The sequence below is a fragment of the Pongo abelii genome, chromosome 18 (assembly GCF_028885655.2).
Source record: "Pongo abelii isolate AG06213 chromosome 18, NHGRI_mPonAbe1-v2.0_pri, whole genome shotgun sequence".
Taxonomy (NCBI): Eukaryota; Metazoa; Chordata; class Mammalia; order Primates; family Hominidae; genus Pongo; species Pongo abelii.
Window position 1 is genome coordinate 4890668 of NC_072003.2, and position 14909 is coordinate 4905576.

General features: G+C 61.3%; 3 protein-coding genes across 55 annotated transcripts in view; 2 read left to right on the top strand and 1 right to left on the bottom strand.

Moving 5' to 3' along the window:
- Positions 1–2991, top strand: part of MGRN1 (mahogunin ring finger 1) — a 63944-nt gene extending 60953 nt beyond the window's left edge. For 22 of the 30 annotated variants that reach the window (XM_024233515.3, XM_024233519.3, XM_024233517.3 and 19 more), the window contains one exon: positions 872–2991. In XM_024233515.3, the coding sequence (XP_024089283.1) occupies positions 872–984 (113 nt within the window). In that variant the 3' untranslated portion in view covers positions 985–2991. The remainder of the gene's footprint in view (positions 1–871) is intronic. The other 8 variants (XM_054533393.2, XM_054533394.2, XM_063717567.1 and 5 more) reach the window with 1 other exon arrangement.
- Positions 2992–5558: 2567 nt separating this feature from the next.
- Positions 5559–7752, top strand: NUDT16L1 (nudix hydrolase 16 like 1). 2 transcript variants are annotated; one of them, XM_002826082.6, is made up of 3 exons: positions 5559–5841; positions 5928–6188; positions 6905–7752. In XM_002826082.6, the coding sequence occupies exons 1-3, from the start codon at positions 5647–5649 to the stop codon at positions 7124–7126; spliced, it is 678 nt and encodes a 225-aa protein (XP_002826128.2). In that variant the 5' UTR covers positions 5559–5646; the 3' UTR covers positions 7127–7752. The 2 variants fall into 2 exon arrangements, with proteins under 2 accessions (XP_002826128.2, XP_009248712.1); XM_009250437.4 differs by having other exon boundaries at positions 5641–5841; positions 5928–6258.
- A 659-nt stretch (positions 7753–8411) lies between these two features.
- Positions 8412–14909, bottom strand: part of ANKS3 (ankyrin repeat and sterile alpha motif domain containing 3) — a 39138-nt gene continuing 32640 nt past the window's right edge. For 6 of the 23 annotated variants that reach the window (XR_008514369.2, XR_008514372.2, XR_008514368.2 and 3 more), the window contains 9 exons: positions 13974–14114; positions 13302–13513; positions 12878–13042; positions 10958–11082; positions 10706–10847; positions 10334–10506; positions 9884–9969; positions 8918–9317; positions 8412–8797 (listed from right to left, as the gene is read on the bottom strand). Coding sequence is in view for 10 of the 23 variants with exons in the window: in XM_063717545.1 (XP_063573615.1) it covers positions 8929–9005; positions 9234–9317; positions 9884–9969; positions 10334–10506; positions 10706–10847; positions 10958–11082; positions 12878–13042; positions 13302–13513; positions 13974–14114 (1205 nt within the window). In the remaining 13 variants the exon portion in view is untranslated. The remainder of the gene's footprint in view (positions 8798–8917; positions 9318–9883; positions 9970–10333; positions 10507–10705; positions 10848–10957; positions 11083–12877; positions 13043–13301; positions 13514–13973; positions 14115–14909) is intronic. The other 17 variants (XM_024233501.3, XM_054533388.2, XM_054533385.2 and 14 more) reach the window with 11 other exon arrangements.

Consider the following 14909-nt stretch of genomic DNA (forward strand, 5'->3'; position numbering starts at 1 on the left):
TGACACTCAGCACCTTTCAGAGGGGCCCCGGCCTGCGCATCGGTGGAAGGTGCCATGCGAGTGTTACGATTCAGGTCAAGCTTCCAGAGCTGGGGAGTGCAGGTGTGATCTAGAACAGGGCTCACAGCCTCAGAACCCTGCTCTCGCCGCAGCCCCGGAAGAACATAGCTGCCCTTCACCTGAGAATGGGGCCTGGGCCATGTCTTCTGGGAGCCATGCGTCAGGGCTGGTGGCTGGGTGTCGGGCAGCCCTGAGGCCTTGCTGGCCCCGTCCCAGGCTCTGCACCAGCACCATTGCCCAAGCACCAGGGACGCCAGACCCATCCAGGGACAGCACCCGGCGGCATTGTGCAGGCCACAGTCCGGGCATTGGGGCTCTGTGGGAGGCTCCTCTCTTTGCCTTGCAGTAGCCACCTGGGAGTTACTCTGAGCACGGGCTTGTTCTCACCCAGGGCCGCTCCCCACCCCTGCACCCTGGGTTGACCGAGTTCCAGCCTAACCCAGCCGTAAGAACCTTGGCAGGACCGTGGCTGGTCACATCCCAGGAAACCGGAACCAGGGCAAGGGCAGGAGACCCAGAGGACAGCAACCGCGGTGTCGTGTCGCGCTCTGACTCGGGGTTGCAGCTCTGCTGTCGGTGTCCGGGGATGTGGGGTCATTTGTCCCAAGAGGGACACACCGTATTTGGCACAGCTGGGGAGTCCCCGGGCCCTTGGTGTGCTCACATCTGAGTGAATCTGCTGTTCTAGCCACAGGCGGCGGGAGTGGGGGTGCTGGATGGCCCAGCCCCTCTGGGGCTCCAGATGGTAGGAGCGGGTGGTGTGGCACCAGGCATCCGAGTGTGATCCTCCTCCCTCTGCTCCCACCTGCAGGATGGCCCACCTCCATGGAGATGGCCCACGGCCTCGGCACCACCAGCCCCACCTGGCCTCCACTTGGTGGCCCGAGCCCCGATCCCAGCACCGCCGAGCTGACCCCACTCTGAGAGCCTGGCCGAGCTGGCAGCATGGAGCCCTCAGCTCCCCAGACTTTGCCAAGGGGCTGCCCCAGACCCCGGTGTGAGCCGGCCTCTCCTGTCTGCATGCCCCCTGTGGCCACCAGGCTCCGAGGGGCCGTGGTGACCCTTGATCAAAGAGCACAGTGGACTGTCCCTTCCGAGTCTCCGTTTTCTACAGTTGATATATTTGTAACTGGTACAAGATGAAGGACAGCAGCTTTCCATCCCTAGTTCAGAGCCCCGCTTCCCCAGGGTCCTGTGGGCTGAGCGGCTGGGGCTGGGGCTGCCCACGTGCGGCCTCCGCTGGCTCTGCCTGCTCCTGCAACAGTGCGGTCACTGCCCCGAGAACTCAGGAGACCTGCAGAAGAGAATTGATTGGAGGTTGAAGCACCGTCTTCACAGATGTTCAGGGGCAGTGGGGGGCTGCAGGCACGGTCAATGAAGGAAACAGTGCCTGTCCGCCCACCCTGCGTGTCACTGTGGCGGCCTGGCTGTCACTGCTTTTTGTCTTCTGCCGTGTTTGCGTGGCCTCAGTGCCCTCCCTGGTGCGTCTGCGCTGGGGCCGTCAGTGCTCGGGGCCTTGGGGTGCACGGGTGCCGCCCTGGGCAGTTAAGAGTGTCTCAGCCCGGTGCTGGGCCTGGCGGAGGGGCGGAGGCACAGCCGCTTCCAGCAGCCAGCATTCAGTGGCCTTGTCACCAAGCTGCACACCTCCTCATGGTGCTGGCTTTGGTGACATCACAAGGTCCCTCCAGGTGCAGGGGCTTCTGTTTGGCAGGCCCCTGCCAGGGAGGACCTCGCGGCCTCCTCCTTCCCTTTTGCCATTGGAATGTCCCCTTGCGGTTCTTTTTTTTTTTTTTTTTTTTTTTAAAGACGGAGTTTCACTCTTGCTGCCCAGGCTGGAGTGCAATGGCGCAATCTCGGGTCACTGCAACCTCCGCCTTCCGGGTTCAAGTGATTGTCCTGCCTTAGGCTCCTGAGTAGCTGGGATTACAGGTGCCTAGCACCACACCCGGCTAATTTTTTTGTATTTTTAGTAGAGAAGAGATTTCACCATGTTGGCCAGGCTGGTCTCGAACTCCTGACCTAAGGTCATCCACCTGCCTTGGCCTCCCAAATGCTGGGATTACAGGCGTGAGCCACCGCGCCCAGCCCCCTTGCAGTTCTCTCTGATTTGCTTTGTTCTGTCGCAGGCTTCTGTGGCAGGACTGGCCCGGGGAGGAGGGAGCCAGCAGCATACCTGGGGAATGGGGTCCCGGCCGGGAGGCTTGGCCTCTGGGTGACCTCGTCCTGTTTTTTTTTTTTTTTTTTTTTTTAAAAGGTAAACCTCCTGGGCAGCAGATGGGCAAAGGGAGTGCTTGGGCCTGGTGACCCAGGGTTGGAGCCACCCCAGCAGAGCCCTGGGTCAGGCAGGTGTCTGCTGCTCCCCTGGCTGCCCTGCAGCTGGGCCTGGGGACAGGTCGGCTGTGGGGCAGCTCAGTGCCCTCCCTGAGGCTCACGGTGGCTCCGAGCATGAGCTCTGCCTCGTGGGTACTCTGGGGGAGACCCAGCAGTGGACAGCACGGTCCCCACACCCAGCTCCCTGCACACCCAGGCCAGCCACCCCTCCCGCTCGTGCACACGCACGCACATGCTCACGCGTACACGCTCACACATGCACGCCCACTTGCACATGCTCACACGCACACGTTCACACATGCACACACGCTCACACACACGTCACGCATATACACACACATACGCACATGTTCCCATGCATGTGTGCACTTGGACCGAGCATCTCCCACACACCTCTCCCCCAACAACACAGCCCCCTGCACTGCCCCCCCACCAAGGCCCCAGCCTCTGGCCGTCAGTCCTGGTGCCAGAGCTTTGCGTGAAGTTCGGGCCGCAGAGTGGCCCGCTGGGACTCCCATGTGCTGCCGTCTGATGTGCTCAGATGGGCTCATCGTTGGTTCGTTTTTACTGTATATTTATAGTAATAAAATCATGCAGCAATATCCTGTCTGCTCCTTCCTCCGGGTTCAGCCCTCGGGATTGTGGCTGTTTCCTGACCCGGAGTTTTGCCGCCGAGTGGTTGGCGGTGGCTCCCACACTGTGGCAGCTCCACGGCCTCTGCCCGGCTTCCCTCCGGGGTCAGGGCAGTGAGCAAGGTGAGGGCTAAAGAGAACGGGTAGCTCCCAGCCATCCCTGTCAGGGCTGGTTGTCTGGTTGGAGGGAAGCCACACCCTCCAGATTGGGCTGTCTCGTGAATAGGTGGTGCGGGAGCCCAGGGCCTCCAGGTCTGTGAGTTGTCGCTCCCGTCCCCATCTCTAGCCCTGATCATCTCAAGGCATTTGCTGAGCACCTGCCGTGTGTCAGTGGAGGCAGAAGAGCCGAGGCCCCGGTCCCAGGCGCCTGCCTTCCAGGCAGTGAGATGCCCAGCAGCTAATCAGAATCCTGCCAGGTTTGGTTACTATTAGGAAGAAAGTCAGCATGGTGATGAGATGAAACCGTACAAGGACTCATTTAACCGAGTGAGGGCTGAGGAGGAGCTGGCCCTGGAAGAGTGTTCCAGGTGGCAGGAATGAGCCTGATGTGTCCCCTGGGGACGGAGCCCCTGGCTGGAGTGAAGGGTGCTGGATAGATACTGAAGAGCTTGTAGGGGCTGCTGGAGTGTTTTTATAAGGGGGAGTCAGTTTTAAGAACAGGTTTCCAAGCAGAGAAGCAGTGCTAGCACCCTGCAGCTGGCGTGGGGAGCCCAGATGGCGGGAGCAGGTCTAGCTGCCCATGGTTGTGGGCTCGCAGGCTGGAGCCCGGCCCCAGGCCTCTGCACGGCCCCTGCTCCCCTGCCCAGGGAGTGGCCAGTGCCCCAGGGCACCCACCACACCACTGCCTACCACTCAGGGCCCCAGCTCCTTTGCATGCAGGTCAAGCTGCCACCATGGCCCTTCTTTGACTGAAGACTGTGAGGGTGGAGGGGGAGCCCGTGTTCTGGCCCATCAGTCCCTGCCCCGAGAAGGCTGCCACCCATGGGCCCTGCAGCTGCTCTGACATGCCTGCGTCTGGCCCCATCCCAGTGTGGGTAGAGGGGTGCCCAGGGTGTCAGGTGCTTGCATGGGCCAGATCGGCTCCCCCTCTGTACCTCCCAGCAGACCCAGCGCTTGTATTGATGTCTGGTCTCGGGGAGGGGCTGGAGCAAGGGGAGCCTCCCCTTCTGTGCCCCTGCGTCCCACGGGCCCTGGGCGCTGGCTGGGCTTGGCTGCCTAGAGGTGGGGCCCTCTTTGGGTGAGAGGACCCTTCCCCTCGCTGCCCTCTCGCCTTCTGACCTGGTAGCTCACCCTGGAATCTGGACTTCCCCTGCTGCTTGCAGCTGTCCCATGTGGCCCCTGACCCACTGGTGGCCACAAGAGGAGAGAGGTGCCCTCTCTGGGTCCTTATTCTCCACATCTGACGCCACCATGGACCTAACAGGTGAGTTTCCAATGCCGGTCCTCTGCCTACCTCTCTCCTGCCTGCCTCCGCTCAACGCAGCCTTCTCTGTGCCAGCGAGCTCGGCCTCACTGCACAGCTCTCCCGAGGCTGTGCCCCAGCCCTGGGCACCCATGCTGTGAGTGCAGGCAGGGGGGTTCATGTGCTCAGCAAATCCGTTCCCCTGGTGGGGAGGAAAGTGGCCTTGGGCCCTGCTGCTGGTGAGGTGAGCCGCGCCATCATGGAGTTCAGGGGACCTCGCTCTCCCTTGGGCTGTTTCTGATGCTTCTGAGCCCCAGAGACATCTCCAGTACAAACACAAAGTAAGTACCTCAGGCCCTTGTGGAATCGGGATCCTGCCTCTGTCATCAACTGCCGGGTGTACTTAGGCAAGTTCTGTCCCTCTCTGAGCTCCAAGTTCCTCATCGTAAATTGGGGAAACTCCTCTTCCCCCCACAGTACCTGGCACAGGGTGCCTGGCTTGGAGGATGCTGGAAAGCTCCAGCCCCGGAATTTAAGTCACTTTCTGCCCAGCAAGCTCGGTCCACAGAGCCCCAGAGCTCCCGGTCGTCCACCCTGACCCAGCGTGGACTCGGGGACTGGGGCACTCAAGCCCTGCCAAGCTCTGCTCCCCGTGCTGTCCTGGATCGAGCCGGCCAGCAGGGTGGCTAGGTCGGGACAGCTGTCGTGCGTGGCAGGCGAAGGCCGTCTCCCTCCGGGCTCGGGTCCGGTGGCGCTGGCGGAGCAAGGCTCCGGGGCATCTCTGGCTCGTGTGGTCGTGGCAAGGGTGCCATAGCGGATGGACGGGGCCGTGCGGGCCGGGTCGGCCTCCTGGGGAGAAACGGGTGAGCGCAAGGGGATCGGCGCCATCGAGGGTGGAGAAACCGCAGGGATTTTCGGCTGTCCGCTTTGGGCGCCAAGGAAGATGTTCGTCGCCCACAGTGTGAACCTTGAGCCACCACCAGTGGTGACCAGTCGACTAGGCGCTCCCGTCGGAGGCGGGGCCGCCGCCCAGGGTGTGCGACTATTGGGTGACGTCTGACGCGCACCGCCCACCTTTGCACACCGCCCGCTGCACCTCTCGACGCACCGCGGCGCTGCGAGGGGCTCGGTCCCGGGGCGCGCCGGTGATTGGCGGGGGAACGGGACCCGGGGGCGCGGCCGCCCGCGGATTGGCGAGGCGCGGCGGGGGCGGGCTCGCGCATGCTCTTAAGTGGCAGCGGCGGGGACGGGGTCAGTGCCAAGATGTCGACGGCGGCGGTTCCGGAGCTGAAGCAGATCAGCCGGGTGGAGGCGATGCGCCTAGGGCCGGGCTGGAGCCACTCGTGCCACGCCATGCTGTACGCCGCCAACCCTGGGCAGCTCTTCGGCCGCATCCCCATGCGCTTCTCGGTGCTGGTGAGGACAGGCGAGGGCGAGGGCGCAGGCGGGCCGGGGCGGGGGCGCCCGTCGACTCCGCGGCCGTGACCCGCGCTCCCTTGCAGATGCAGATGCGTTTCGATGGGCTGCTGGGCTTCCCCGGGGGCTTCGTGGACCGGCGCTTCTGGTCGCTGGAGGACGGCCTGAACCGGGTGCTGGGCCTGGGCCTGGGCTGCCTGCGCCTCACCGAGGCCGACTACCTGAGCTCGCACCTGACCGAGGGCCCACACCGCGTCGTGGCGCACCTGTACGCGCGGCAGCTGACGCTGGAGCAGCTGCACGCCGTGGAGATCAGCGCGGTGCACTCGCGCGACCACGGCCTGGAGGTGGGGCCGCCGCCCGGGCCCCGCCCCCCGCCCCGGGGTTTGGCTCTGGCCCCGTGGAAGGCACCGATGGGTAACACGTCTCCTGAGGGTCCCCTGGCCGGGCTGGGTCGGGTGTCGCTGTCTCCGGCAATGGGGTGGGGAGAGGGGTCTGGGGCTGGGAGGCCGGGAAAGGAGGGGCGGGGGTGGGGGCCGGGGCTGGGGCTCCCTCAGGGCTGTGTTACATCCGCCTTGCTGCCTGCCATTGCCAATCCTGGGAGTGGGGGAGTGGGATCGGTGGGGAGGAAGGGATGGGGGAGGGAGCGGGGCTTGCCTGGGGAGTTGGGAAACTTGAGGAGCACAGCGGGGTTTCTAAAACTTGGGAACCTCATGGGGGGCGTGAAGGCTCTTGGGATTTGTGCTTTGTGGTCTGGAAGGGCTGGACTCCGGGTGTTCAGGCTTCGTTGGGTGGCCGGGGAGCATGGGGTGCGGACCCCGGGGGGTGGCCTGGGTACGAGGGGGGAGTGCATGGGGTCAGCCTCCACACTTGCTTGGGGAGGAGGGGGCTGCACTGCTCCGAGGGAGCTGGCTGGCTTCTGCCAGGCCCTGCCTGGGTCTCCCATAAAGTCCTTGGCAAAGCTGGCTGCTCGTACCCTGGCCTCATAGCTTCCAGGCCCCTCCTGCTGGAGGTGCCATTGTGTGGCAGGCCTGGCCCCAACCCCTACCTCCTGTCTGCGCAGGTGCTGGGCCTCGTGCGGGTCCCGCTGTACACCCAGAAGGACCGAGTCGGAGGCTTCCCCAACTTCCTGAGCAACGCCTTCGTGAGCACGGCTAAGTGCCAGCTCCTCTTTGCTCTCAAGGTGCTCAACATGATGCCCGAGGAGAAGCTGGTTGAGGCCTTGGCTGCGGCCACCGAGAAGCAGAAGAAGGCCCTGGAGAAGTTGCTCCCGGCCTCCTCCTGAGGGCTGCCTGAGCTGGTGGCACCCTCCCCTGGGTCGGAAGACTGGGAATTCCTGCTAAGTGTGGCTTCTAGAGTATGTGTGTGTGTGTGTGTGCACCCCGCTTCTGACTGCCTAGGGCGAGTGGGCATCCTGTCATCTCCACTGTCCCAAGCAGTCACTAGGTGGCAGCCGGGCCAGCTGGGACCCAAGCCCATCCTCTCAGGCAGAGCAGGGTGGTCCGGGCACACTGGGCCTGCCTCTCCAGCCTCAGGATGCTCTGTGTGCGTCTCATCACGGCTGGTGGAGGCCCAGGAGTGCCTGATTGTCCCACAGGGGTGGCACACAGCTCTGGGACCACTCAGAAGATGGGATGTGTAGGTGGAGGAGGCCTTGTCCAGGTCAGCTCATTCCTGCCTCCTTCCTGGGGGAGAGCCAGCTTGGGGGAGGAAGTTAATACTGTTAATTTGGGTTGTTGGTGGATTTACTTTGCTAGATTTTCTCTTTCACCACGTGTGAACTGTGGGTGAGGTTTCAAAGTAGCTTCACCCCACGTGGCTTGGTTCCCAGGGACAGTCAGGGCCTCGGGGGCCCAGCTATGTACAACGAAGCTGTCCAAGGAGAAGACAATAAAGTCGCTCCTCAGCTGCTCTGTGTGTTTCTCAGCTGTTCTGTGTGTTTTGGTTCTGGATGGAGCCAGTTCAGGCCTCCTGCCCTAGGTAGGGGAGGGAGGAGCTGCCGCAGCCAGGGGCACGTTTGTTCCCCAGTGTTTACTGGGGGCACTCCCAGCATGAGTGCTGCGCCCATCAGCCAGGTTGGGGCGTCTGGGCCGAGACCTTCAGGGCAGGCTCCCTTCCTGCTGCTGGTGGCCCTGGCTGCACCTGGGCTGACCTGCTTTGCTTTGCAAACCTGCCATTCCCCACGGTCTGCAAGCAGCTCCAGGGGATGGTGTGGAAGTGCAGGCTTACTGTGCAGAAGGACAGCAGCAGAGCCATCCCTCGTGGTCTCCTACAGCCCCACATCTGGAAAGACCTCAGCGGCATCGTCAGAAAATTTTCACAGCCCATGCCTGGCCTGGTGAGGGAGGCAGTGTTCCCAGCTCCATCTCAGAGCTCGGTGTGAGAGCAGCATGTCCCTGGTGAGGCCCTGTGCTACGGCAGGCTGGGGATGTTCTTGGCTCTAAGCCTTGTCTTGAGTTATGTGGGCTCCAGGAGCAAAAGACACACCCCTGAGCAGCAGGGGACAGGGCAGTCAGGGTTGCTGCATTGGCCAGTGCCACATGTCATGTGACCAGAACTGAGCCCTTCACTAGCTGTTCTTCAATTTTATTTTCCAACAAATGGCATTTTCCAGGTGCCCCAGTCTTCACTCCTAAGGTCACACCTCAGCTGGCACCTGTGCGTGTATAGGGATACACTTTCCCCCGAGAGCCCTGCCTGGTCTGGGCCAGGGCAGCCCGTGAACTCTGGGCCTCACCACGAGGTTCTGGGTGAGGCCCTCATCCTGCCTCAGTGCTGGCCCGAGCTGCCGAGCCAGGGCCGCAGCCCCCATCTTGCCTCTGTCTGCCGGCTGCTCCCGGGGCCTGATCCTCTGGCCCCCACTGGGCCTGGGCTGCACATGGCAGCTGCCTGCTCACTGTCCTCCTCGCTCCCTGGCACACAGCTTCAGGGTGGACCAATCACCCAACGTCAGATTCTGAAAGAAAAAGCCCCAGTGAGAAGGGAGGGGGACAGGTGGGTGCGTATGCACACCTGCAGCTGCCCACACGGGCCCTGCTGCTCCTGCCACGCGGGGTCCAGGCTGGCAGACACTCACCGGCTTGCGGGCTAGGGCTCCCGCCACTTCTTCCCGTTCAGCACCTGCAGCTTCTCCAGGCTCTGGGTCACTAAGCACAGTGCTTGCCCTGAAGAATGATGACCTTGAGCCTCTCCCGCCCAGGCTCAGTAGGGCTGGGTGGTGCTGCCCAGGGGTCTGAGCTGCAGGATGTGACCTGCCCCTCACTCGTCATGGCCCCAGCCCCGAGGTCAGCCTTGGGGTAGAGAGACTCAAACCTGCTTTTCCTGGAAAGGGGTCCCTTTGCCTCCCTTGGAAACAAAAGGAGCTCTCAGTCGTCTGGGGCCCGGAGACTCACCCATCTCACGGACACGGTCCTCCAGGGCTCCCGAGAGCTCGGGGAGGCTCATGGCCTGCAGGGACGCTTGCCAGCCCTTGGAGTCTGTGGTGCAGGGACAGAGTTAGCTGGGGGTCTGTGTCCCCACAGGCCCTGCTTTATTCTGAGCCCATGCAACCAGGAGAACCTGCTTGGATCAGAACCTCCCTACCTGCCTGGCAGTGTCTAAACCACCTCCCAGGGCCGAGGCTGGGGAGCCCTGTTGTGCCGTTCCTCCCACAGGCTGAGCAAACACTACGAGGCCAAACACTACGAGGCCCGGGTCAGCCCAAGAGAAGACAAAGCTGTGCCAGTGGGGATCCGGGTCTGGGCCCTGGCTGGAGGCTACAGAAGTCACTGGTGGTCTCAGCACAGCACAGCCAGCCAGAGCACAGGGCCTTTCTCAAGTACCTCCTACCCCCGGGGGATAGGCAGTTTTCCTGTCACAGGAGAGGAAGTGGGCGTGGGTCCCCAGGGCCCCCTCTCCTTGGACTCTGGGATCATGTGCACACAGGGACATGGGAAAGTGGCTGCCGGCCGGAGAACCAGGCCAAGCCCACTGGGTCAAACCTGGCTTCAGGGCTCCCCCACCTTCCCCTCTGCCCAGTGCGGAGTCAGGCCACTGCTCTTACCAGCTGGGGGGAGGGCTAGGCCCAGAGTGGCTGCACCAGGGGGCTGGTCCCGCCTCATTCGAGCTGACAGCTCAGCTTGACAGGCTCTGCCAGACATAGGAACAAATGCTGGTGAGGGCAGAGGCCTGGCCGCCGCAGAGCCCCCACCTCAGACCTTCAAGGGGAGGGAGGGGCTCAGCCCTGTCCCTGCAGCTGGCCCTCATGGGCTGAGCCAGTGCCCCATGAGGCTGCGCTAAAGAGCAGGAGGGTGACCGGTGCAGATTCCCGGCCCTGACTCCTGCCTGGGTCTGCCTGCAGGAAGGAAGGTCCTGATGAAATGGGGGTGGAGTGGCTCCAGGCCCTGAAATCCACCCCTCAGTTACAAAATCAGGAGGAAAGGATGCCTGGGGGCCCGGGGGCCAGGTGGCTGACCACTGGAGACCCAGCCCAGGGCAGCTCAGAACCACTTACCGCAGCTGGTCCAGGATGAGGGCAGCATCCCGGGTCAGGGCCCACGTCTCCTGCAGCCGGGCCTGGAGGTCCTCGCGGGCGCGGTCCTGCTCCAGCAGGCAGCTCTCCACCACGGCGCGCAGCTCCTGCTCCTGGCACACCTGGCCCCGCGTGGCCTCTACCTCCTCGCAGCGCTGCAGGGGGTGGGGGGCGTGGGGAGGCTGGGAGGTGGCCGGGCAAGCCAGACCCTTGGCCACGGCCCTGTCCTCTGTGTGGGGCCCTCTCCCCCCTGCATCCACCTGACCCCTTCACACAGCACCCACTTTTTCTGTCAGAGATGGGGCCAACTCAGGGGTGTTACCCTGCCCCCCCATCCGCCACCCAGCCACTCACTTTGTGCAGCTGGATGGCGAGCTCCTGCATCTCAGCCTCCAGCCGGTCAGCGTAGGCCAGCTCCAGGGCATCCCCGGGCGGGCGGGCACTGCTGTGCCAGCGGGCAATGGCGGACGTCATCTTCCTCTTGGGCCCAAACAGCCTGCAGGGGGAATGTGACCAGGACGTGCCTCAGCCTCCCAAGAGCGCTTACGTCAGTGGGAGTTTGCCCCAACCCCGGGCTGAGGGCCAGAGCGGCCCTTCTGGACGCACGTGATGCCGATTTCCTTCAGGTCGCTCTCAGTGAGGGTCAGAAAGATGCGGAGGTCCACGTCCTGCTCCTCAAACACCTGCAGGTACTTCAGACACCCGATCTGCTCCAGCAGTGTGGCCAGGTCCTGGCAGGCACAGGGGACGGGTTGGGGGAGGTAGTGGCCGACGACAAAGCAGAGACATTTTCCTCCACTCGGAGCCCCACCACTTCCCCAAGCTCAGCACCAGACAGTGCCTTGTGTGTGGCGCCCAGGCTGTCCCCTCCTACTCTGGTGGCCCAGGCAGGGCAGGATGTCGCAGGCAGGTGAGTCCTCACACTATGGTCGGCCACCTGGAGACACTGTGTGTTCATCACCAGAAACTGGCCTCCCCCTCCCACACATGCTCAGTTCCGTGAAGGGACCATGGAGCTGCTGATCTCGACAATGCCTTGTACGCGGAGAGCGCTGCTCTCTAATTCTAGAGTCTCAGTGTCGGATCTTCTGATTTTCACTTGTCTAAGCGTAGCTCTTCTCCGAGTTCACCTGTCTGGAGTTCACCGAGCTCCCTGGATGTAAGATCCGTGTTTCTGATCCACTGACATCGTCAGGCTGTTTCTCACCCACTGTTTCTGCTCTCTCCTTCTGGAATGCCACTGTGTGGGGCGGCGTCGGTGTGCTTGAGGGGGTCACAGGTTTCCGTTCATTTTTTTCACTCATTCTTTCTGTTCCTCAAGCGAGATGATCTCAGGTGACCTGTGTTCACAAGTTGTCTGATTCTTCTGCCTGCTCAATTCTGTTGTGAGCTCGTCTAGTGATACTCTCATTTCAGTTTACTTTTCAACTCCAGAAATCCTACTTTTGAGAGTTTATTGCTTTTAATGGAGAAACAAATGTTACTCTGACATTTTCTTCAAGCTATTTTCTGAAAGAAACATACTTAGGACACTACCCTGACCAGACTCCACTCAGTGTATGTTGAAGGGACCGAGACGTGTGCCTGCCCACTGAGCCGGAGGCTGCAGGGAGAAGCCGGCAAATCCAAGGCTCTACTGAACAGCAAAGCCAGTGCTTTAACAAATAACCAGCCAGGCCGGGCGCGGCGCCAGGCCAGGCGCGGTGGCTCACGCCTGTAATCCCAGCACTTTGGGAGGCCAAGGCGGGCGGATCACGATGTCAGGAGTTTGAGACCAGCCTGGCCAACATAGTGAAATCCCGTCTCTATTAAAAATACAAAAAATTAGCTGGGCATGGTGGCGGGTGCCTGTAATCCCAGCTACTTGGGAGGCTGAGGCAGGAGAATTGCTTGAACCCAGGAGGAGGAGGTTGCAGTGAGCCGAGATCGCGCCACTGCACTCCAGCCCAGATGACAGTGCGAGACTCCGTCTCGAACAAACAAACCAAATAACCAACCAGCGCTTCCCTCTGCCTCTCCTCTCTGTGCCTCTTCTGCCCACACACGGTAGGAGAACTCAGCAGACACAGGTGAGACAGCTGAGCTGTGAGTCACACCTGTGATCCCTAAGGTAATGCGTGGTCAGAGGAACCACAGAGAGGAGGAGGATGGTGGCAGCTGTAACCATCAGCAAGCACACACTGTGTGTGGTTCCTGTCTCTGCTTCAACCGCATCTTGTCAGACTCCTGCAGGCAGCTCTGAGGTCAGGCGTGCTTTTCTTCTCCCCAGGCTCAGGGAGGCCAACTCCAGTATGGAAAGCAGGGAGACAGGTCCTTCCCGTGGAGAGGAACAGAGCAGAAGCACTGCAGCGGGGCCGCCAGCCATGGAGCTGGCTGTGAGCCTGCGGAGCCTAACAGGCCATGGGGATGCCACCGCCATTCTGTTCTTCCAGCAGCGCCTGGCACGTCATATACACAACACATGACTCCTAAGTCACAGAAAGTGCCGTCTCTGAGTGTAACCTCCAGTTTCACAAGCGGTCTTACCTGGGGTCCTGAGTAAGGGGCCCTCTGAGTCTGGGGGCTGGACTCATCGAGAAAGCCTTCCCTGTCAGGTGCAGTGCGGGGAGGCCACTGGCTGTCAGGATTCTTGGTCTTCATGTAACTTTTAGCTTGTTTGCTAGCTGAGCTTTTACAGGCGTGATCCGAGTCCTGCGGCGAGAGGCGTGCATCTGGAGGAGTGCACGGGCTAACTTGAGAGCCTTCGTGAAACTCCCCACCCGCCACACAGGGGCTTCCAGTGCATTCACTGTTGTCTGAGAGGCCAGGCCCTGGACACAGCATGTCCCAGTGCAGCACACACGTGCAGCACCTGCTTGTTACAGACGTGCTCATCTTCAAGTAACTGGGGGATGTCAGGCATCCCAGCCAGGGACCAGCTATGGGAGACCAAGAAGGAAAGAATCCGTACCTCGTTGCTCTCCACAGAAGCTTCGCTGCTGAGCCCCTGGGCTCTGGCCAGGCCCTCACTGCTGCTGCTGCTCTGGACGGGCCCCAGGTTGGCACAGAAAGCATGTTCCTCTGAGGGCGGGAAGACAGGGCATCCGCCTGCAGGCCTCACCGAGGTGCTGCGCATGGGCGTGCCCTTGGCTGAGCCGCCTCCACCAGGGCACTCCTTGGGGCCTGTAGCGGTTGCTTCCTTATATTTCAAACTTCCTGCCTGTCTTAAACCCTCCCCTCTATACAGACGGGCAGGGCTTCTGTCTTTTTTGTTCACTGATAAATCCCAAGCACCCGGAGCAGTGCTTGGCACACGGTGGGCACTATGGAAACAGCTGCTGCATGGAGGTGCAGTTATAACAGACATTCCTACTGGAGCCTGTCCTGAAAGCCTCAGGGGGCTCCCAAGCAAGGAGCTAAACCTGTTGCTGTGGAATGGCTCCCTTAAGCTGCACGGGGATGCTGGACCAGAAGCTTCTCCCATTCCTCACAAGAACCAGGGCCGTCCACACCTCCCCCTTTCCTGTCCTCTGCTGGATGGCTGTGTCCCAGCGCCAGTCCCAGGGGATAAGTGGGGATGGGCACACAGGAGCTCCAGGACCTGCCTGAGCCTCGGGCTGGACAGGGGTGGGGGTGCACGTACCCCGGCTGCTGCTGCTGCTGCTGCTCTCCACGTCCCGCTCATTGATGGGGGAGGTGACGTCCCGACAGCAGAGGCCCTCTTCTTCCAGGGGGTTCTCACCACTGCTGTTGAAGGTGACATAGCCACGGGGAGGAGCCTGCTCTGTGTATACAATGGGGCCCATAAGCCCAGGGAACTCCAAAGTGAAATCTCCTCAGAGGCCGAGGCCCAGGATGGAGGCAAGTGACTTCCCAGTCATGACCTCATCTACTTGCCCCCGTGACCCGGCATGGCTCTATCTGTGATGTGTGGGTGGAAAAGACACTCTGAGGGTCAGTCAGTGGCCCAAGCAAGTGCCTGGTGGGGCCAGGGCTGGCAGCTGGATCAAGCCTGGGCCCTCTCCATTTCTTTTCCAAGGGGAAAACGTAGGAAATGGTCAGCTGTATTTACAGATGCCTGACCAGAGAAAACTATACTGTCAGTGTTCCTTTTAGCAGGAGGTATCTAATGACCTCACACAGACACCCATCGACCAGGTGTCTTTATGTCCCTGTGACCTTTAACCACAGGCACTTAGCGGGCCTCCTCGGGTCAGTCAACCCCAGCGAAAAAAGAGATCTGGCTGAGCAGGAAGGAAAAAGGCCTTGGGCTAAAAATTAACAACAATAATATGAAATTATCTAACTCTACCTGCCTCTAAAACCAAGTAGCAAAAGGGGCATGCATACCAGGCAATTTCACTCCAGTTTTGCCCCTTTATTTACATAAAAAGACTGACTTGACCAGGCACGGTGGCACATGTCTGTAATCTTAGCTACTTGGGAGGCTGAGATAGGAGGATCGCTTCAGCTCAGGAAATGGAGCCTGCAGTGAGCTATGATTGTGCCACTGCACTCCAGCCTGGGCTACAGTGAAACCCTGTCTCAAAAAAGAACCCAAAGGACTGGTTGATGGGAC

Coding starts and splice junctions, on each gene's coding strand:
- NUDT16L1 (XM_002826082.6), top strand. CDS start 5,647: ATGCTCTTAAGTGGCAGCGGCGGGGACGGGGTCAGTGCCAAGATGTCG. Junction 5,842..5,927: donor CCATGCGCTTCTCGGTGCTG/GTGAGGACAGGC, acceptor GCTCCCTTGCAG/ATGCAGATGCGTTTCGATGG. Junction 6,189..6,904: donor CGCGCGACCACGGCCTGGAG/GTGGGGCCGCCG, acceptor CTGTCTGCGCAG/GTGCTGGGCCTCGTGCGGGT.